This window comes from Oncorhynchus tshawytscha, unplaced genomic scaffold, assembly GCF_018296145.1.
Source record: "Oncorhynchus tshawytscha isolate Ot180627B unplaced genomic scaffold, Otsh_v2.0 Un_contig_6900_pilon_pilon, whole genome shotgun sequence".
In the NCBI taxonomy this organism is placed as follows: Eukaryota; Metazoa; Chordata; class Actinopteri; order Salmoniformes; family Salmonidae; genus Oncorhynchus; species Oncorhynchus tshawytscha.
The window spans coordinates 153,053-176,445 of NW_024609445.1; the positions used below are offsets into that span (position 1 = coordinate 153,053).

At 42.1% G+C, this 23,393-nt stretch overlaps 1 protein-coding gene across 1 annotated transcript; it reads left to right on the top strand.

Moving 5' to 3' along the window:
* Window positions 1–9,041: 9,041 nt before the first annotated feature.
* On the top strand, window positions 9,042–21,159 carry LOC121844800 (cytochrome P450 2K1-like; the record flags this gene model as incomplete). Its single annotated transcript, XM_042315348.1, is given in 6 exon segments — window positions 9,042–9,286; window positions 17,900–18,062; window positions 18,220–18,369; window positions 18,471–18,631; window positions 18,802–18,981; window positions 21,018–21,159. Coding segments are annotated over 6 exon segments (1,000 nt in total), but the record flags the coding sequence as incomplete, so codon positions are not given.
* Window positions 21,160–23,393: the final 2,234 nt, after the last annotated feature.

Genomic DNA, 23,393 nt, shown 5'->3' on the forward strand with positions numbered 1-23,393 from the left:
CAACCAGCCCCAGAATTTTCCACTTCCTGTTTGGAAGTTTGCCTGCCCTATGAGTTCTGTTATACTCACAGACATAATTCAAACAGTTCTAGAAACTTCAGAGTGTTTTCTATCCAATAGTAATAATAATATGCCTATATTAGCATCTGGGACAGAGTAGGAGGCAGTTCACTATGGGCACGCAATTCATCCAAAGTGAAAATGCTGCCCCCTATCCCTAAAAGGTTTTTAATATCTCTTTCATGTGCCTCTCCTCTCCCCTAAAAAGTTAACCTTTCTAGCGCAGGCGAGCCGCTAGCGACCCAACTCGACAACATCTGGTGAAATTGCAGAGCGCGAAATTCAAATTACAGAAATATAAATATTTAACATTCATGATATACATCAAAATAAAGCTTAACTTTATTTTATTTTTTAATCCAGCCGCTGTGTCAGATTTTAAAAAGGCTTTATGGCAAAAGCACACCATGCGATTATCTGAGGACAGTGCCCAGCACACAAAAGCATGAAAAACATATATATATATTTTTTTGTGTGTGAATTTTACCCCTTTTTCTCCCCAATTTCGTGGTATCCAATTGTTTAGTAGTTACTATCTTGTCTCATCGCTACAACTCCCGTACGGGCTCGGGAGAGACGAAGAGTCCGATACACAAGCCGCAATGCTTCTTAACACAGCGTGCATCCAACCCGGAAGCCAGCCGCACCAATGTGTCGGAGGAAACACTGTGCACCTGGCAACCTTGGTTAGCGCGCACTGCGCCTGGCCCGCCATGGGAGTCGCTGGTGCGCGATGAGACAAGGATATCCCTACCGGCCAACCCCTCCCTAACCTGGACGACGCTAGGCCAATTGTGCGTCGCCCCACGGACCTCTCGGTCGCGGCCGGTTACGACAGAGCCTGGGCGTGAACCCAGAGTAAGTACAACTCCCTTAACCACTGCGCCACCCGGGAGGCCCCTTAAAAAACATATTTCAACCAGGCAGGTGCGCCATGAAAGTCAGAAATAACGATATAATAAATGCCTTACCTTTGAAGATCTTCTTCTGTTGGCACTCCAAAAGGTCCCAGTTACATCACAAATGGTAATTTTGTTCGATAAAGTCCTTCTTTATATCAGTTTAGCTGGCGCGCTTCAGTCAATAATCCACCGGTTTCCCTCCTTCAAAATGCATACAAAATGAATCGCAAACGTTACCAATAAACTTATCCAAACAAATCAAACAACATTTATAATCAAACCTTAGGTACCCTAATACGTAAATAAATGATACAATTTAAGACGGAGAATAGTATGTTCATTACCGGAGATAAATAACAAAGAACGCGCTTCATCCACGAAACACTACAGCCAAAATGGGAGCCACTTAGAAAAACTACAACTTCGAACTCATTTTTCTAGTGGAAGCCCTAGGAACTGCAATCTGGGAGGACTTCGCCTCATAATAAACATGAAAGCCATTGGAAACAGTGGTAGGCTGAAATTCTATTTTTTTTGGATGGTTTGTCCTCTGGGTTTCACCTGCCATATCAGTTCTGTTACACTCACAGATATTATTTTAACAGTTTTAGAAACTTTAGTGTCTTTTCTATCCAAATCTACCAATTATATGCATATCCTAGCTTCCGGGCCTGTAACAGGCAGTTTACTTTGGGCACGCTTTTCATCCGGATGTGAAAATACTGCCCCCTAGCCCAAAGAGTTAACACTTTTTTGGTTACTACATGATTCCATATGTGTTATTTTATAGTTTTGATGTCTACACTGTTATTCTACAATGTAGAACATAGTAAAAATAAGAAAAAGACCTTGAATGAGTAGGTGTGCCCAAACCTTTGACTGGTACTATACATTGATTGTTTAAAAAAAATCTTTGCTACACAATGATATGTAACATACATTTTCCTAAAATAATCTAATCTGTCAATGATTGGATTTATTGCAACCTTTACTGAGAAGGCTGACTTGCATTCTGAATGTAAATTATGGGAAATGTAAAATTGCTGGAAATTATTTATCTTAATAAATGGACACCAATAGAGATTGGATTTCACAAACAAGCCACCATAATACGACACATTAAGAAATACGTAAATTAGATTTTACAACTCAAATGGGACCATATAGACCCCATAATAGTGTTAAGTTTGCCAAAATAGAAGTTGAATTAACTGTTGTGATTATATGAGTCAACATTACTCTAAATAATAAACTTTAGAATACTGAACAACAAAGTAACAGAGATATTTTCAATTAATAGTGTAGAGTGAAATGCAATGACGCAGAGTTAAATATCAACAATAAATTGAACATATTCAACTCTGAAACTAAAGACTCTGTTGCCAGAGTAGGTTTTACTCTCTTTAGACTGGTACCAAATGTTATCTGTGGCAGAGTTACATTTTCTTCAATAAGAGTTCAATTTACTGTCATTTTTATTCTGCGGGCTATCCGGTACACCAGTATCTATATGTAGACTTTATCTGTATGCTTTATCCCTCCAGCTATCCAATAAATATCGCTCCATCTTTACAGTTCACTTTGGACCCACAAAAGTGGTCATCCTGGCAGGATACAAATCAAATCAAATGTATTTATATAGCCCTTCTTACATCAGCTGATATCTCAAAGTGCTGTACAGAAACCCAGCCTAAAACCCCAAACAGCAAGCAATGTAGGTGTAGAAGCACGGTGGCTAGGAAAAACTCCCAAGAAAGGCCAAAACCTAGGAAGAAACCTAGAGAGAAACCAGGCTATGAGGGGTGGCCAGTCCTCTTCTCGCTGTGCCGGGTAGAAATTATAACAGAACATGGCCAAGATGTTCAAATGTTCATAAATGACCAGCAGTGTCAAATAATAATAATCACAGTTATCGCGGGTGCAACAAGACAGCACCTCAGGAGTAAATGTCAGTTGGCTTTTCATATCCGATCATTGAGAGTATCTTTACCACTCCTGCTGTCTCTAGAGAGTTGAACACAGCAGGTCTGAGACAGGTAGCACGTTCGGTGAACAGGTCAGGGTTCCATAGCCGCAGGCAGAACAGTTGAAACTGGAGCAGCAGCACGGCCAGGTGGACTGGGGACAACAAGGAGTCATCATGCCAGGTAGTCCTGAGGCATGGTCCTAGGGCTCAGGTCCTCCGAGAGAGAGAAAGAAAGAGAGAAAGAGAATTAGAGAGAGCATACAGTGGGGAGAACAAGTATTTGATTGATACACTACCGATTTTGCAGGTTTTCCTACTTACAAAGCATGTAGAGGTCTGTCATTTTTATCATAGGTACACTTCAACTGTGAGAGACGGAATCTAAAACAAAATTCCAGAAAATCACATTGTATGATTTTTAAGTAAATAATTTGCATTTTATTGCACGACATACGTATTTGATCACCTACCAAACCAGTAAGACTTCCGGCTCTCACAGACCTGTTAGTTTTTCTTTACGAAGCCTTCCTGTTCTCCACTCATTACCTGTATTAACTGCACCTGTTTGAACTCGTTACCTGTATAAAAGACACCTGTCCACACACTCAATCAAACAGACTCCAACCTCTCCACAATGGCCAAGACCAGAGAGCTGTGTAAGGACATCAGGGATAAAATTGAAGACCTGCACAAGGCTGGGATGGGCTACAGGACAATAGGCAAGCAGCTTGGTGACAACTGTTGGCGCAATTATTAGAAAATGGAAGAAGTTCAAGATGACGGTCAATCACCCTCGGTCTGGGGCTCCATGCAATGATCATGAGGAAGGTGAGGGATCAGCCCAGAACTACACGGCAGGACCTGGTCAATGACCTGAAGAGAGCTGGGACCACAGTCTCAAAGAAAACCATTAGTAACACACTACGCCGTCATGGATTAAAATCCTGCAGCGCACACAAGGTCCCCCTGCTAAAGCCAGCACATGTCCAGGCCCGTCTGAAGTTTGCCAATGACCATCTGGATGATCCAAAGGAGGAATGGGAGAAGGTCATGTGGTCTGATGAGACAAAAATAGAGCTCTTTGGTCTAAACTCCACTCACCGTGTTTGGAGGAAGAAGAAGGATGAGTACAACCCCAAGGACACCATCCCAACCGTGAAGCATGGAGGTGGAAACATCATTCTTTGGGGATGCTTTTCTGCAAAGGGGACAGGACGACTGCACCGTGTTGAGGGGAGGATGGATGGGGCCATGTACGCGAGATCTTGGCCAACAACCTCCTTCCCTCAGTAAGAGGGAAGTAAGAGCATTGAAGATGGGTCATGGCTGGGTCTTCCAGCATGACAACGACCCAAATCACACAGCCAGGGCAACTAAGGAGTGGCTCCATAAGAAGCATCTCAAGATCCTGGAGTGGCCTAGCCAGTCTCCAGACCTGAACCCAATAGAACATCTTTGAAGGGAGCTGAAAGTCCATATTGCCCAGCGACAGCCCCAAAACCTGAAGGATCTGGAGAAGGTCTGTATGGAGGAGTGGACCAAAATCCCTGCTGCATTGTGTGCAAACCTGGTCAAGAACTACAGGAAACGTATGATCTCTGTAATTGCAAACAAAGGTTTCTGTACCAAATATTAAGTTCTGCTTTTCTGATGTATCAAATACATATGTCATGCAAATTAATTACTTAAAAATCATACAATGTGATTTTCTGGATTTTTTTTTTAGATTCAGTCTCTCACAGTTGAAGTGTACCTATGATAAAAATGACAGACCTCTACATGCTTTGTAAGTAGGAAAACCTGCAAAATCAGCAGTGTATCAAATACTTGTTCTCCCCACTGTACATAAATTTACACAGGACACCGGATAAGACAGGAGAAATACTCCAGATATAACAGATTGACCCTAGCCCCCGACACATAAACTACTGCAGCATAAATACTGGAGGCTGAGACAGGAGGGGTCAGGAGAAACTGTGGCCCCATCCGATGATACCCCCGGACAGGGCCAAACAGGCAGGATATAACCCCACCCACTTTGCCAAAGCACAGCCCCCACACCACTAGAGGGATATCTTCAACCACCAACTTACCATCCTGAGACAAGCCCGAGTATAGCCCACAAAGATCTCCGCCACGGCACAACCCAAGTGGGGGCACCAAACCAGACAGGAAGACCACGTCAGTGACTCAACCCACTCAAGTGACGCACCCCTCCTAGGGACTGCATGGAAGAGCACCAGTAAGCCAGTGACTCAGCCCCTGTAATAGGGTTAGAGGCAGGGAACCGACCAGGCAGAGACAGCAAGGGCGGTTCGTTGCTCCAGAGCCTTTCCGTTCACCTTCACACTCCTGGGCCAGACCACACTCAATCATATGACCTACTGAAGAAATTAGTCTTCAGTAAAGACTTAAAGGTTGAGACCGAGTCTGCGTCTCTCACAAGGGTAGGCAGACCATTCCATAAAAATGGAGCTCTATTGGAGAAAGCCCTGCCTCCAGCTGTTTGCTTAGAAATTCTAGGGACAATTAGGAGGCCTGCGTCTTGTGACCGTAGCGTATGGCAGGACCAAATCAGAGAGATAGGTAGGAGCAAGCCCATGTAATGCTTTGTAGGTTAGCAGTAAACCTTGAAATCAGCCCTTGCCTTGACAGGAAGCCAGTGTAGGGAGGCTAGCACTGGAGTAATATGCTACATTTTTTTGGGTTCTAGTCAGGATTCTAGCAGGCGTATTTAGCACTAACTGAAGATTATTTAGTGCTTTATCCGGTTAGTTGGAAAGTAGAGCATTGCAGTAGTCTAACCTAGAAGTAACAAAAGCATGGATTCATTTTTCTGCATCATTTTTGGACAGAAGGTTTCTGATTTTTGCAATGTTACGTAGATGAAAAAAAGCTGTCCTTGAAACAGTCTTGATATGTTCGTCAAAAGAGATCAGTGTCCAGAATAACGCCGAGGTCCTTCACAGTTTTATAGAAGACAGTCAAGCAGGCGCCGGTAAACCACACAGAGGAGTTTGGGGACAGGGGAATGCTTCCTGTGTTCTAAGATTTGCCCAATGGACATTGATAAGTCAAACTTGAAATCAACTTAACTGTTGCATTCTACACAATGGTCTGGCAAGCAGGCATAGTTGGTGCTGTAACTCCAGACCTAAATATTTGACAAAGATATTATTTTCTCATAGCATGATTCCTTCCTGACACCTGCACAATGTGACTTTTCTACAGGTATTGTTTGTCAATGGAGACTCATTGAAAGAGATAAGACACTTTGCCTTGGCAAACCTTAGACTTTGGCATGGGCAAGAAAGGACGTGAAGAGGAAATTCGCTACCTAATTCAATTTTTTGAAAACGTTCCGATTTGTGGAAACCCCAAATAAGAGAACAAATATATACATGTTCTTAGTTTTGCTAATTATCTTTCTGTTGGGCTTTGTGACAGGTAAGCATTTGACACAACCCAGCCAATGAATTATGATGTCTCCAATGTATCTCCAACATTGTGTATGGCAGCAGGTTTGAATACTCTGACCCCAAGATCCAAGCCAATGAGAACCTCAGAATTAGTGGCTCTGTTTCAATGCAGGTACATGATGTTTACTTTGTTTCTCACTCTTAGTGAAAAATGACAAACTGGTCACAGGTGCAGTTAATACAGGTAATGAGTGGAGAACAGGAAGGCTTCTTAAAGAAAAACTAACAGGTCTGTGAGAGCCGGAATTCTTACTGGTTGGTAGGTGATCAAATACTTATGTCATGCAATAAAAAATGTATGGTATTTTTTATGAACAATGATTAAATTATGTATACATTTGTCACGTTCTGACCTTTATTTCCTTTGTTTTGTCATTATTTAGTATGATCAGGGCGTGAGTTGGGGTGGGCAGTCTATGTTTTTCTATGATTTGGGTATTTCTATGTTTCGTCCTAGTATGGTTCTCAATCAGAGGCAGGTGTCATTAGTTGTCTCTGATTGAGAATCATACTTAGGTAGCCTGGGTTTCACTGTGTGTTTGTGGGTGATTGTTCCTGTCTCTGTGTTTGCACCAGATAGGACTGTTTTGGGTTTTCACGTTTCTTGTTTTTATATTCAGTTGTTCATGTGTACATTTCCGTATTAAAAGAACCATGGACACTTACCACGCCGCATATTGGTCCTCTGATCCTTTTCGCCTCTCCTCTTCAGATGAAGAGGAGGACGACCCTTACAACATTTCAATCAGAACTATGACTAAACAGAATACTTCTATGTTACTGTATGGATGTATGAATCTTATAATCATAGTACTGAATATAATGTGTGTAATTATAACCAAGAATTAGAACAAAGACTGTCTGTTCCTTGGTAGAAACTAATGAAGTTATCGTCAGACTGGCTAGAATGCTGTGTTCCTTACAGGACATCTTATCTCCACACAGGGAGAGGAGAGACCTTGGGCTATTAGTAAATTATCTAACAGGTGGTGGACGATGTGGGAAGGCTTGTGAACTATACTGCCATTGTGTCGGAGTGGAGGAAGGCCAAGTTAAAACCTATGTCATTTTTAGTTTATAACCTGTTGTAAATTGTACCATGATCTGTACTCTCGAGAATAAATGCTATTGATTGATTTTTGAGACTGGCCTCTGTCCATTTTATGCAAATAAGTATTACAAATTCTTAGGAATGGGCAGAGTGTTTTAACTGAATTGGTTAATAAACATATAGGAATCAAATTCCTTTAACAAAAATGCAAATTAATTACTTAATCATACAATGATTTTTGTTTTAGATTCCGTCTCACACAGTTGAAGTGTACCTATGATACAAATTATGCTTTGTATGTAGGAAAACCTGCAAAATAGGCAGTGTATCAAATACTTGTTCTCCCCACTGTATGTGTACACACGCACATACACACTCCCTTGTGGGCATGTTTATATATGACTAGCAAGCATACTTATTTCTTAGTTCTAGCTAGCAAATATGGTTAACACTAACCTCTAACTAATCAGCTAGCTAGCTCCAGCAGGAGTGGAAGTTCTGCTGGCTACTTTCCCTCCATGAGAGGTACCAGTTAGGAAAGGAGACTTGAAACAAAGACTGCATTTACATAGGCAGCCCGATTCTGATATTTTTCCACTAATTGGTATTTTTACCAATCATATCAGCTCTTTGGGCAAAATACCAGAATTGGGATGCCTGTGTAAACGCAGCCAAAAAGTCTCACTTAAAGTAAAGTTGTTTACAAACTGTTCGCTACCTAGCTGGTGGCTAGTCTAACCTAATCCAAGTCCAATGACGTTAGCATTAGCCACATTAGCTACTAATTACATTTTACATATAAACCATTTGGGTAAATTTGGGCAAGAAATTCCAACTTGTTGCAACTTTAAGCTTTCTTGTCCTATTCAAACAGGCCAACCAAAGGTACATAACACTCACAATGTCAGTTACTTATAACAGTTAGATGACTGACTTCTCTAAGCTTGGATACACCCCTAAGATAAATAAGACAAGACGTAGACGTCTGATTAGCCTTGGTTAGCAGTGAGTCAGACTGCTCCATATAAATTGTTCATCAATCAGTAAACTTGACATCAGCAGCTTTTTTTGTCAAATTGGAGTTGGAGTCTGGATATTCAATTCCAACGAGTCGGAATTGGAGTCGACTCCAAAAATCCTGGAGTCGTTCACCAAAAAAGCACTCAGAATGTTTGTATAGAATATACCTCGGCACAACACTGTGATCTATCAATCCACTGGGCACACACACTGGTTGAATCAACGTTGTTTCCACGTCATTTATATTTCTACACCCCACTAAAGTGTCAAATGTGAAAGACTCCCCAAAATGTGTGCATTTGTGAAAAAAGGTTGGAAATATGTATCTAATAGTTGCTAAATTACATTCAAAAGATGGTGGTTAACAGAGTCAAACCTCAAAGGTCTGTAAATGTTTATTTTCACACTTGCCTTCAATTGTATCTAGTGTTGATCAAGGTCTAATAAACTATGGGAAATCCTCATAGGACCTTCGCATAGATAAGAGCACATTTTTTTCAGAATGTTTAGCCCCTCCCCTGAGGCTGTTCCAAGCTCTATAAAAGGTGAGCCTCCATGAGCAGGAAGTAGTCACTATTTTTAGATCTGTTAGAGCTCTTTGAAGATGTCTCTTTTAGAATGTCTTCTCCAGACATCGAGCACAGTGACACTGCTGGGGGCTCTGCTGTTTCTGCTGGCCCTTTACCGCCTCTCCTCTGGTTCCAACTCTGAGGAACAGGGGAAGCAGCCTCCAGGACCCAGGCCTCTGCCCCTGCTTGGTAACATGCTCCAGCTGGATCTCAAGAGGCCCTACCGCAGCCTCTGTGAGGTGAGAGGAAGTCCTGAGATTAAACTATGTTGTGGTTGTTGATATGATCTGTGACATTGTTTTATCTGGCTAAATATTTTCAAAATGTTGGTATTTTAGCAGGTATAAAACTTCCAGTTAGTTTCAATAGGCATGTATTGTCAAAGCAATATGTTGAGTACATGGGGTTTCAACCAGTTAGCAATAGTTTTTGTCAACACAGGAGCCCTCTAAAATGTTTTTATTTTGATGTGGCCCTACTTTGCACTCTCGCTCTGAGTTTCTGAATGCTTTCAGAGAATGTTCCTCCGTTAATGTTCCATTTCAGGTTTTTTAAATGCCAAGTGTTGTGAAATGATGACCACTGTGCATTCACTCACATAATAGAGGCATTTGGCTTGAAAATCGTATCTGTCATAAGTGCTTAAAGGGATTGTTGTGTGTGTTTTTACCCCTATCTTAATAGTTTTCTTGTCACAGACCAAACAACTCACCAAAATAGCTCACACATACTTCAATCCAACTTATATTGCAACAATATCACTCCTGAAGATATGTGTCCACATAGAATTATACTTTATTTGTTACAGAACTGCTTCCAACAACCTTTAGCTCAGGTTTTTATATTTACATTTCATGCATTGTTTACTTCACAGGGCGTTTCGTAACACCTGCATTGTTTTAAGTCACTCACTGATCTCCACAGTCTGTTTGGTTAATTTATTTTGAATAATTTCTAGATGCTTTGAGATCTTAGTTTAAGGGACAATCTGCAGTTCAAACAATAAAGCTTACACCCCACTACTGTTTTAGGTTAACAGCTGAGGAATGGGGCTGGAGAAATATAACCCCTCTGAAATGATAGACAAACCTATGGATGCAATGACTGACCATCCATAATAATACAATTGTAGTTTTAATCATGTTTAGAGGCTACACGTATTTATTTTTGTTTAACAATCTCATACTTTGGGTTCTGATGGGGTATGACAGTTGAGCTAAGCTCATACGGTATTTCTAGTTATATTCTTCAAGAATCAATAGCTATAATTAGTCATTTAAACTTTAAAAAATGGATGTACCAATGGCAGATTGACCCTTTTTAAACTGGTTTACTCTTTAGAACTCAGTGTTTGTTTGTTTAAACAATGTGATTCTAAACAAACACTGTATAGCTTCACAACATTGTTAAGGGCTAGATTGAATCCGATCACATTTGTCCACTATGCACGTTTTAACGGCAATGTTCCCGCGTTCACGGAGATCACGTTCACGGTAAAAGCTGCATATGTCGGCGCAATTGGATATTACCTTTACATTCTGCATCGTCCAAATCAGCAATCGGATTGAATCCTGGCCTAAAAAGATCCTTTCATGGATGGTCAGTCCTTGCATCCATAGCGCCAGCTGTGAATTTGAGTGGTTGCATTTCTCCAGCCCCATTCCTCAGCTGTTTACCAAATTAAGTGATGGGATGGAGATTTTTGATGTTTGAATTATAGACTGCAGCTTTAAGATTGGTGTAAAACTCAGGAAAACATTGACAGAAAGCTCGTGGAAACACCCTTGTGGTCATTGCCTGGTAAGGTAAACAATGGGCCACATGTCATTATGAGCCTAAATAGTACACTCCCAGTCAGTGTTACAAGGAACCCAAACCGGCTGCGCGTGTGCTCCATCGTGCATAAATGTATTTTGTCCCCCCACACCAAACGCCATCATGACACGCAAGTTAAAATATCAAAACAAACTCTGAACAAATTATATTAATTTGGGGACAGGTCGAAATCATTCAACATTTTTAAGGCAATTTAGCTAGTTCGCTTGCACTTGCTAGCCAATTTGTCCTATTTAGCTAGCTTGCTGTTGCTAGCTAATTTGTCCTGGGATATAAACATTATTAACCTATTTTAACTGAAATGCACAAGGTTCTACTCCTACAATTATTCCACATATAAAACGGTCAACCAAATCGATTCTAGTCATCTCTCTTCCTTCCAGGCTTTTTCACCTCTTGACTTTATATTGCGATTGGCAACTTTCATAAATTAGGTGCATTACCGCCACTGACCTCGTTCGTCTTACCTACGTGGGTATAACCAATGAGGAGATGGCACTTGGGTACCCGCATGGGTATAACCAATGAGGAGATGGCACTTGGGTACCTGCTTCTATAAACCAATGAGGAGATGGGAGAGGCAGGACTTGCAGCGCGAGTTCTATTTTAGCCCTTGGCAACGCAGGCACTCGTGAGCAATAATTGAATAACATAGATTTCTACATTTTTTTTTTGCAATGCTCAAGCAGGCAATGTGAGTACAACACGTCTTTTTATTCATTTATTTAGCCTACTTGGACACCGGCTCCCCACAATTTCCCACTCTCCCATGCTGAATAGCCTGAAGCCACAGGCTCTTCTTGCTGGCTCTATTTCCCTACGTGGGAGCATTGCCAACCGTAGGTCGTGATTTTTGACCTGGTTACATGTACATTGAACACACAGCAGGTTTTCAGCATGGTTTGTTGTTTATATATAACAAAAATATATCCAACAAAGTTGTCTCTTTTACACTGGGGGTCACTGGAAAAGAATGTTTGATTTTCCCCAATTTGTGGATGTTGTCGAGGGGAATTCCATATTACGTGAATATCGACTCGGGGTATGCCTCAACCCATTTTCTCTTCAATGCTCTCATGGTCAATAGAGCTGATCATGGACTGGTGGCTCTTAGACAAACAGCAATACACAATTGCATTTCTATTGTTTTTTTTAGACTAATTACAGAATACAATTCTTCTTTAGTAAATCCTGATTCCCTTTAGAAGCTTAGACATAAGCGAACGTACATGAAAACACCATACATAAGTGTACTGAACCATTTTTGGCTTATATATTAACATTATAAATGATATGTTCAGAATTGTATTAATTGATCAGACATTCAGTTGATAACTTACAATAGGCCAGTATAGCTGAAATATTGATCAACATGAACAATCATGATAAATAATGGTGACATTTGACATAAATAGATTCTTAGAGCCATAATCCTAATATACTGTAGGCATCCGGCCTCACTACAGTGTGCAGGATCACACTGATTCGTACAATGTATAACATTCATCTTCCATCTGAATGCTTGAAATAAAACTATACAAAGTAACAATGTGATATCATATCATGTAAAAGTGAATTACTTAGGCTTTAGGAAATGCCACAAACTACAGAGCTTGATGGTGAGGGGAGCGGAAGAGGAGGGGGAACCATGTACCCTGCTTCAGTCACCCACTTGGCCACAGTCAACCCCAAGATATAAGCGGGAGACAAATCCAGCTTTGACCTCCTACTTGTCAGGCCTCTCATACTGGGCAGACAGGGGTCCTGGGATGGACAGCTCACACAGCTTCCCCACATACGGTGCTGGATCAAGTGTGACCTCGTTGAAGAGGAGATCCAGGAGCCTGTCTACGTAGCTTGAAATTTATTTTTTGTTGTTGTGACCAACTTGTTTAATTTGTTTTCTTCAGAGGGTTACAGGTATAAAACCAAAATGAATGCATATAAAGATAACCACGACCCATTTCCCCCTTAGTCCCCGTACCCCCCCTTCACGGTGGGCCAGAAAGTAACAAAAGTTTAAATACTGTATCATTGGTTTGTATACGTGGGGCTTAGCTGAGATTGTTCTTTACAGAGTCCAATATATTTGTCCAGGTCTCAACTGTTCCTTGTCTAGTACCATTCATTCTCCCTGTTGATAATTCTAATGATGGAGTTAAATGGTGAGAGTGAGGTGGTTGTCATCTTCAGAGTCAACATTTATTTCACAGCAGTGCTGCCTGCCAGCAGTAATTTTCTCTGAGAGAGGCTGTCAAGGGGCTGTCATTGTTAAGTAACATAATAGATGGAAAGCAATTCATATTTAAATTCATGCACTTCTAAATTTATTTTCTAACTTTGCCCTTGAAGCATTTAACTGCAGGGCACTCCGACATTAGATGAATGTGCTTACCTATTTCAGGGGACGCGGTGAACCGTTGGCGGCAATTTCATTGTAAAATCTTTCCTTGGTGTAAAACAGTCTGTGAACAAACTTAAAATGTATACTTTGATGGTTTGGATTACGGGATGCCAAGGTCATATTTTTCCATTTTCTGTTCCAGTTAAAGCGTGGTTCAGATTCAATTAGATCTGTGGGCCATACTTTTTTAATGGCTAGCTCAGATATGAGCTTTCCAAAAGTTGTTTATATTATACAGATCAGTCCTTTCGGGAGCCCAGATCATGTGTTTACAAATCTCATCATTGGATGGTTTGGTAGTTGTGTTTCCCACGGGACTCCATAGGCCAACATAGCTGACCTAAGTTGTAAATATAGAAAAAACGAGTTGCCTGTAATGTTTTTGAAAAGGGAAATCTTTCTTAAATGGATCATGAAATGTATTTTATTTTATTTACTATTCTGAGTTATGATACTATCAATTAGCTGATGTAGTGATCTACTCATTTGACAATGTGTTTTTGAAGTACTCAATTTGAAATATGCAATATTTAATTGTTGCACCTTTTTCTGAAACTTTTCAATGTGTGTATTTTTTATTTTTGTGTACCTGAAATGTTAAATTGATTTTAAATGAATAACTATGACTAGGGCTGTTACGGTGACCGTATTACTGCCACACCGGCAGTCACAAGTCATGACAACAGTCAAATTCCACCTGACCGTTTCGTCACAGTAATTTGGCTTCTCCAAGCTCTGATGCTGCTGATGGTCATTAGTAGCCTACCAAACATGCTCTGACATCACTGCAAATGTAATCGAAAAATCTATTCAAACACTTCATGAGAGCTCATAAGTTCATGTTGCGCAACATTTCTATAGGCTATGCAATTGCGTGAGAAAAAGCCTCTATTAAATAGAGGAGGTTCCCATCAGCTTTCTATAGGCTAGGCCTACTATATTTATTGTTCAGCTTTCCTAATATTAAGCACATTGCTTCTCTTTACAACAGAAGTATAGCCTACCTGGCTGGTATGAAAATGAACCGTGGGAAAGGCATCCTTCATTTGCTATTTAAGTGCTTTACATAAATTTCATAAATGTTTTACCCCTGTCACCGTTTGAGACAAATGCATAATAATGGTCCATTCTAAATCAAAACAAATGTAACACATATCTTATTTACTATATGTAAAGACTAGATTAAATCAAGAATAGTCTGCTGGGTGACAATTAGCCTATTACTTAAGAATTATATATTATCACTTGTGAATGATGCCCAGCTTAAGGCAAGAAGCAGCCATGCCTGTTTTTAGTGATGGTTTATAATCATAATGGCACACCACATGTAGCCTAGCCCATAGGCCTATGTTAAGGTTTGTATCACAACTAAAGTGTCCAAATAACCTCTTTAAAATGAAGCACATTAATTTGCGTTACAACTGGTGCAGAGCCTAACTGGCAAACATATGAAGCGCGGGAGTTTCAAGTTTGGGAGAGAACATTTTGCCATAAAAATTCACCTTTTTATAATAAAATAAATACATGCAGAATCACATTTGCTGTCACTTTGAGAATGTTGTTTTCCTGCTAATGGAACATTCAAGCCTATTGCCATGTGCACATTGCTGCGCTTATGTGAAGAAATAGCATAATCGTTTGTCAACAATTTATGCTAAACGTTCTGAACTGTTGTGTCAGGCTCATTGCTTAACAGTTTTTTTGAATGCTATTGGTTGTATTCATTTGGGATCTATCGCATCCCACAACTATCCCAGACTATGTTTGGAATATTTATTTCTAGTTAACTTTTGTACTATGGGGGATAGTAGATTGACATGGAGTAGTGCTTTTGCTGTTTGTTAGGCCCACTTATCTTGTTGGCTGACAAAAAGTCAATTACAGTTCTTCCAATATGCACCTTGAATTTGGAAGCAAGCAGTTATGTCCCTCTTCACTTGTAGCCTGTGAGAAAGACCCAATCACTGACAGAGAGCCATGTGAGTGAGAGGCTTTTGGCAAGCAGCCAGGAGAAGGGAATTATACTTAATTTTCATTTGAATATTTATTTAATTAGACAAGTCAGTTAAGAACAATTTCTTATTTACAGTGACAGCCTACTGGGAAACAGTGGTTTAACTGCCTTATTCAGTGGCAGAATGACAGATTTTTACCTTGTCAGCTCAGGGATTTGATCCAGCAACCTTTCGGTCACTGGCCCAACACTCTAACCACTAACCTACCTGCTGCCCCTTCAGCCCAAAGGCAAGACGGCCACTGGCTGCAAAAGGCATGGATTTTTTTTTTTAGGTTGTACACAAAGGGAATGCAGCAAGGAACTTCGAGGCATTATCAAGCGCTTGTCAAATTGTGAATGACAGACTGATGAAGTGTGGACAGCCTGCGCAAAAAACAAAGCCGAGCTCATGCCTTTCATGCTTTTTTCAAATTATCATTAGTCGCATCATGCAGCCTTAGAATGTATTGAAAATCAAAACACTTAGCCCAACATTTGTATCACAACCAATGCTACATAAATAACTCTAAATGAAGCATGTAGGAGGACCTGTTTCTTTAACTGCTCAACACAGAATAGCCGCATGTGTGCAAATATCCTTTCTATTTTTTCAGCTATGTTAAATTTCATTCTTCATACTATAAAATATTTCCACGGAATTCTAAGCAAATCTTGCCTGCTGAATGAACTAGTGAGCCCACAACCATATGGCATAGCCAGATCAGGGCCTAACATAAGGACAACTCAGAGTATGCTATTCTGTTCTTCTGAAATAGACTACATTTTCTTCATATCATGTTTCTAAAATAAATAATGGATTTATTGTGATGGTGTAGGCTATATTACATGGATTTATTAGACTTTTTAAAATGTGGATGTTCCGAAGGTCTGTATTGGTGGCTTGTAGTCTATGCGTGGAAGCCAGGAGATGGTAAATGTGCTTATGTTAATTAACGGTTAATTACCGTGAGACCGGCAGTTATTTGCTTGACAATCACCGGCTCTTTCATGACCACAGCCCTAACTATGACTTACAGTATGTTGGGTCTGTCTTCGCAGGCTTCACAGCATATCCCCTTTGCTTGGGAAAGCTGATTTTTGTATCACAGCATTCCTAATGCGGTGGTTGCCTGGGAAGCGATGCAGACCGAGTAGATGTTTAATTTTCTAAAATGTCTCATTACAGCTTGATGATAGTGGAAAGACAAAAGGAGATGGAAAGTGAAATAATAATACCTCCCCACCATTCTGATTAGCCCCAATGACACAAGCTACATCAACTGTAGGACAACCCACACAATGGAATAGAAGAATATGATTGTCAGTGGTAAATTACAAGTACTATACACAGGGACTTTCACTGAGGATGGGGGGGAAGCTTTGCCTTCACACAGCCTGTCAGCACCTCTGTTGTGTTTGTGCAGTCCTAAATCCAGTCTGATGAACACTCCAAACAGCCTACCGACAACTGAGGCATCTGCATGGTCCTAAAGGACGTTGGCCCGTTTTTTAAAATCACATTTCAATGATAAAACTGGGGGGGACAAACATGCAATTTCATAATGTGGGGGGACGTATCTGAAATTGCATTTTTGTTCCCCCCAGTTTTATCATTGGAATGTGATCAAATTGTGGCATCTGTGTGCTTTAGGGCCATGCGGACACCTCATAGTTGTCGGGAAGGCTGTTTGGAGTGTTCATCTGACTGGATTTAGGACCTTGTGGATTCCACAGAGTGTGCTAACAGGCTGTGTGAAGGCAAAACTTCTGGAAGGCTGGCTGGACCAGCACTGGAGAGTTGAGCACAATTCAGTCAGTGTGTATGTGTTCCGCTCTTTCATCGAGTTGTAAAAGGAAGCAGAACAGAAAATGGCTACTTTAGTTGACTGATATAGCTGGCAAGGTAACTGTTTAACTTTACAGAAAAAAATGAACTAATGTTTATTCGCAGTGTTGGGCTAGTATTGTAACTGACATGTAACGTTGTCTAATGTTTCATCCCCTCTCGATTGAGGTGAATGAATAAGCTACGCTAGTGAGTAGCTACCACCGCCAGGTCAGCTCTAGTCTCTAGTTTTCTGGCAGTTGCGAGATGAGATACTAATAATAACCTTCTGACCACAGTGAGTTGTATTAGTCAGTATGGCAATGTAGCGGTATTGATCTGTCAGTTTCCCTCGCTAGTTCCCTACTTTTCACACTGACAGTCATAAATGGCTCTAAAGTTACAGGCTTCACTGTCATGGTGCACAGTAGAGGTCTGTGCAGGACTGATTTCTAAATCCTGCTCCCGCTCTTCCACCCGCTACCGCAAGAACGGGTCCCAAACCTAACCGAAGTCCCGCAATGTTATTTAGGCTTATGTGAAGCAGCTCATTAGCCAGCCATGGTCCCAGCTATTTTGCGCCCTATAGGCAATATCAAATGCGTAAAAAGGGGGGGACCAGTAACTTTATCAGCTTTTCCAATGTACCAGCAACAGTACTTTTTCTTACTTGGGTCAAACTGCTATGAACTGGTTACATTCAAATATCATCGAATTTGATAAAAAACATGATTGTCACTGTCCGGGACCTTTAATAAACCGTGCATTTAGTCTTATTTTATGTTCTACAGCTGTCCAAGAAATATGGGTCTGTTTTCACGGTTCATTTTGGACCCACAAAAGTGGTCATCCTGGCAGGATACAAGACGGTCAAGCAGGCGCTGGTCAACCATGCAGAGGAGTTTGGGGACAGGGGCATGCTTCCTGTGTTGTATGATTTCACCAATGGACATGGTAATGTAGTATGTGAAACTTGTAATCCCGGTTAACTGTTGCATTCAACAATATTCTGTCAAGCAAGCATATTTGGAGCTATAAATATGTGACAAATATATGATTCTCTCCTGACATGATTAATTCCTGACACCTGCACAATGTTACTTTTAAATAGGTATTCTGTTTGGCAATGGAGACTCATGGAAAGAGATGAGGCGCTTTGCCCTGGCAAACCTTAGAGACTTTGGGATGGGCAAGAAAGGGAGTGAGGAGAAAATCTTAGAGGAAATTCACTACCTGATTGAAGTGTTGGAAAAACATGAGGGTAAGAATTCGTAGGTCTGATTTTGAAAACTAAAAAAAAGATTACATTTAAAAAATCCTTAGGTTTTCGAATTGAATTTCTGATCTTGATCTTTTTAATAGGTAAAGCATTTGACACAACCCAGCCATTGAGTTATGCTGTCGCCAACGTAATCTCCAACATTGTGTACGGCAGCAGGTTTGAATACTCTGACTCCAAGTTCCGAGCCACAGTGGATCGAGCCAATGAGAACCTACGAATTGCAGGCTCCGTTTCAGTTCAGGTACTGTACTATGTGCTCATGATGTTTACTTTGCCATTATTCTCAGAGTGAAAAACAAACTGGTCACACTTGACTAAACCAAGAAAATGCAATAGTTATTCAAATTTGTACTGGGGTACTGGAATAATAGAGGGTAATTCATGCTTAACTTTATGTTTACGGGGAGATAGTTGTACAACATGTTCCCCTGGCTGGGCCCTTGGCTGAAAAGCAGGAAGCTTTTGTTGAAGAATATTGAAAACAACAAGAAGGAGATGGAGGAGCTGGTGAGGGGGCTGAAGGAGACTCTCAACCCTCAGATGTGTAGAGGCTTTGTGGACTCGTTCCTCGTCCGAAAGCAGACCCTGGAGGTATGAAATCTCACTACAGTTAAAAACATCTCAATTAAAAACAAGATAACTCATGTAAAATATACAGTGTCCATAAAATATATAGGTTCAGAACGTTTGTGAAACAGCACAGTTAGAAATATATGGCAAATATAAATCAAGCTGAATGGTCTTCAGAGATAGATGGGTGGGGTTGAAGGTAGCTGAAGGATGGGAATAAATACAAACAAAAGATAACTATTGTACAGTGGGGCAAAAAAGTATTTAGTCAGCCACCAATGGTGCAAGTTCTCCCACTTAAAAAGATGAGAGGCCTGTAATTTTCATCATAGGTACACTTCAAAGATGACAGATGAAATTAGAAAAGAAAATCCAGAAAGTCACATTGTAGGATTTTTAATGAATTTATTTGCAAATTATGGTAGAAAATAAGTATTTGGTCACCTACAAACAAGCAAGATTTCTGTCTCTCTCAGACTTGTAACTTCTTCTTTAAGAGGCTCCTCTGTCCTCCACTCTTTACCTGTATTAATGGCACCTGTTTGAACGTGTTATCAGTATAAAATACACCTGTCCACAACCTCAAACAGTCACACTCCAAACTTCACTATGGCCAAGACCAAAGAGCTGTCAAAGGACAGTAGAAACAAAATTGTAGACCTGCACCAGGCTGGGAAGACTGAATCTGCAATAGATAAGCAGCTTGGCTTGAAGAAATAAACTGTGGGAGCAATTATTAGGAAATGGAAGACATACAAGACCACTGATAATCTCCCTCGATCTGGGGCTCCACGCAAGATCTCACCCCGTGGGGTCAAAATGATCACAAGAACGGTGAGCAAAAATCCCAGAACCACACGGGGGGACCTAGTGAATGACCTGCAGAGAGCTGGGACCAAAGTAACAAAGCCTACCATCAGTAACACACTACGCCGCCAGGGACTCAAATCCTGCAGTGCCAGACGTGTCCCCCTGCTTAAGCCAGTACATGTCCAGGCCCGTCTGAAGTTTGCTAGAGAGCATTTGGATGATCCAGAAGATCGGGAGAATGTCATATGGTCAGATGAAACCAAAATATAACTTTTTGGTAAAAACTAAACTCGTCGTGTTTGGAGGACAAAGAATGCCGAGTTGCATCCAAAGAACACCATACCTACTGTGAAGCATGGGGGTGGAAACATCATGCTTTGGGGCTGTTTTTCTGCAAAGGGACCAGGACGACTGATCCGTGTAAAGGAAAGAATGAATGGGGCCATGTATCGTGAGATTTTGAGTGAAAAACTCCTTCCATCAGCAAGGGCATTGAAGATGAAACGTGGCTGGGTCTTTCATCATGATAAATGATCCCAAACACACCGCCCGGGCAACGAAGGAGTGGCTTCGTAAGAAGTATTTCAAGGTCCTGGAGTGGCCTAGCCAGTCTCCAGATCTCAACCCCATAGAAAATCTTTGGAGGGAGTTGAAAGTCTGTGTTGCCCAGCAACAGCCCCAAAACATCACTGCTCTAGAGGAGATCTGCATGGAGGAACGGGCCAAAATACCAGCAACAGTGTGTGAAAACCTTGTGAAGACTTACAGAAAACATTTGACCTCTGTCATTGCCAACAAAGGGTATATAACAAAGTATTGAGATACACTTTTGTTATTGACCAAATACTTATTTTCCACCATAATTTGCAAATAAATTCATTAAAAATCCTACAGTGTGATTTTCTGGATTTTTTTTCTCATTTTGTCTGTCATAGTTGAAGTGTACCTATGATGAAAATTACAGGCCTCATCTTTTTATGTGGGAGACCTTGCACAACATTATCTAGTTGTAGATTATCTACAACTCTGAGCAAGGTTTGAGAAATGATGGTTTAGTCAAATATTATCTCCTGTGGTCAATTTGCAGTCTATAAATGTATATGTAATTATATTCCAGCCGTCCGCTCAGGGGAATTAAAATAAATAAATAAACGCCTGCGGGTGAATCTAGTTGATGATCCCTGGTCTATGCCATGGAAACAAGTATTTTCTCCCCTTTTTTAAAATGCTTTTTCTGTGTGTATAAGGAATCTGGCAACAAGAACTCGCACTACCATGACAACAACCTGATATCCTCTGTGAGAAACATGTTTTCTAATGGTACTAACACCACAGGGACAACGCTACGCTGGGCTTTGATGCTAATGGCCAAGTACCCTCTTATACAGGGTAAGTATCAATGTGCACACACACACCGTTGTACAGACATTGCTACAAGTGATTGTAGTGATGCAAGACAATCAAGGTTTTACTTGCTGTGAACATTTCCCACTTGAACCACAGGCCAGTTTAGTTTGTTTCAATTGCTTGAACACTGAATGAAGCTGTAGTCCACATGAATGAAACAACCGGTTATATATATATATTGTCACGCCCTGGTCAAAGTATTTTGTGTTTATCTTTATGTATTTGGTCAGGCCAGGGTGTGGCATGGGGTTTTTGTAATTGTGGTGTGTTTGTCTTGGGGTTTTGGTGGTGGTATTGGGATTGTAGCTTAGTGGGTTGTCTAGCAAGGTCTATGGCTGTCTGGAGTGGTTCTCAATCAGAGGCAGGTGCTTATTGTTGTCTCTGATTGGGAACCATATTTAGGCAGCCATATTCTTTGAGTTTGTCGTGGGTGATTGTCCTTAGTGTCTTACTTGTACTCTCTGTTAGTTTGCACTAGATAGGCTGTTTTCGGTTTTCATTACGTTTATTGTTTTGTAGTGTTTAGTCGTGTTTACGTTTTGTTTAATAAATATGGATCGCAATCGACACGCTGCAGTTTGGTCCGACTCTCCTTCATCACCACTAGAAAACCGTTACAGAATCACCCACCACCAACGGACCAAGCAGCGTGTTAACAGGCAGGAACCACAGGAGAGGCAACAGAGGCAGCAGCAGCAGGAGCAGCAGCAGCTGCAGTGGGAGAGGCTGCACCACCTGGAGAAATGGACATGGGAGGAAGAACTGGACGGTAAAGGACCCTGGGCTCAGCCTGGAGAATATCGCCGCCCCAAGGAAGAACTGGAGGCGGCGAAAGCTGAGAGGCGCAGATATGAGGAGGCAGCACGGCGTAGCGGATGGAAGCCTGAGAATCAGCCCCAAAAATTTCTTGGGGGGCTCAGGGAGAGTGTGGCAGAGTCAGGAGTCAGACCTGAGCCAACTCTCCCTGTTTATCATGAGGAGCCAAGGAGGAGACCAGAACCAGAGACTGTGAAGGAGTTAATGGGGAAATTGGAGGAGAGAGAAATGAGGGAGTTGCTGTGTTGGTGCTTTTTGCATGGAATTCGCCCGACGGAACGTGTTGGGGATTTGATGGCACCTGGGTTAGCGCTCCATACTCGTCCTGAGGTGCGTGTTAGTCGGCTGGTGAAGTTGGTGCCAGCCTCACGCACCAGGCCTCCTGTGCACATCCCTAGCCTTGCACATCCTGTGCCAACACTGCTCTCAAGATCTCCAGTACGCCTTCACGGTCTAGCCCATCCTGTGCCACCTCCACACTCCAGTCCTCCGGTAGCAGCTCCCCGCTCCAGGCTTCCTGTGCGTGTCCTCGATCCAGTACCACCAGTTCCAGCACCATGCACCAGGCCTTCAGTGTGCCCCGCCTGTTCAGCGCAGCCAGCGCTTTTCTCTCTCCCTGCGCTGCTGGAGTCTCCCGCCTGTTCAGCGCAGCCAGAGCCTTCCTCCTCTACAGCGCTGCCGGAGCCTCCCGCCTGTTCAGCGCAGCCAGAGCCTTCCTCCTCTCCTACGCTGCCGGAGTCTCCCGCCTGTTCAGCGCAGCCAGAGATGCCCCTCCATGGAGAAGCCAGAGCTGCCAGCCTGCATGGAGCAGCCAGAGCTGCCAGCCTGCATGGAGCAGCCAGAGCTGCCAGCCTGCATGGAGCAGCCAGAGCTGTCAGTCCGCATAGAGCAGCCAGAGCTGTCAGTCTGCATGGAGCAGCCAGAGCTGTCAGTCTGCATGGAGCAGCCAGAGCTGTCAGTCTGCATGGAGCAGCCAGAGCTGTCAGTCTGCATGGAGCAGCCAGAGCTGTCAGTCTGCATGGAGCAGCCAGAGCTGTCAGTCTGCATGGAGCAGCCAGAGATGTCAGTCTGCATGGAGCAGCCAGAGCTGCCAGTCTGCATGGAGCAGCCAGAGCTGTCAGTCTGCATGGAGCAGCCAGAGCTGTCAGTCTGCATGGAGCAGCCAGAGCTGCCAGTCTGCATGAAGCAGCCAGTCTGCATGGAGCAGCCAGAGCTGCCAGTCTGCATGGAGCAGCCAGAGCCAGTCTGCATGGAGCAGCCAGAGCTGCCAGTCTGCATGGAGCAGCCAGAGCTGCCAGTCTGCATGGAGCAGCCAGAGCTGCCAGTCTGCATGGAGCTGCCAGTCGGCAAGTAGCAGCCAGAGCTGTCAGTCTACATGAAGCAGCCCGAGCTGCCAGTCT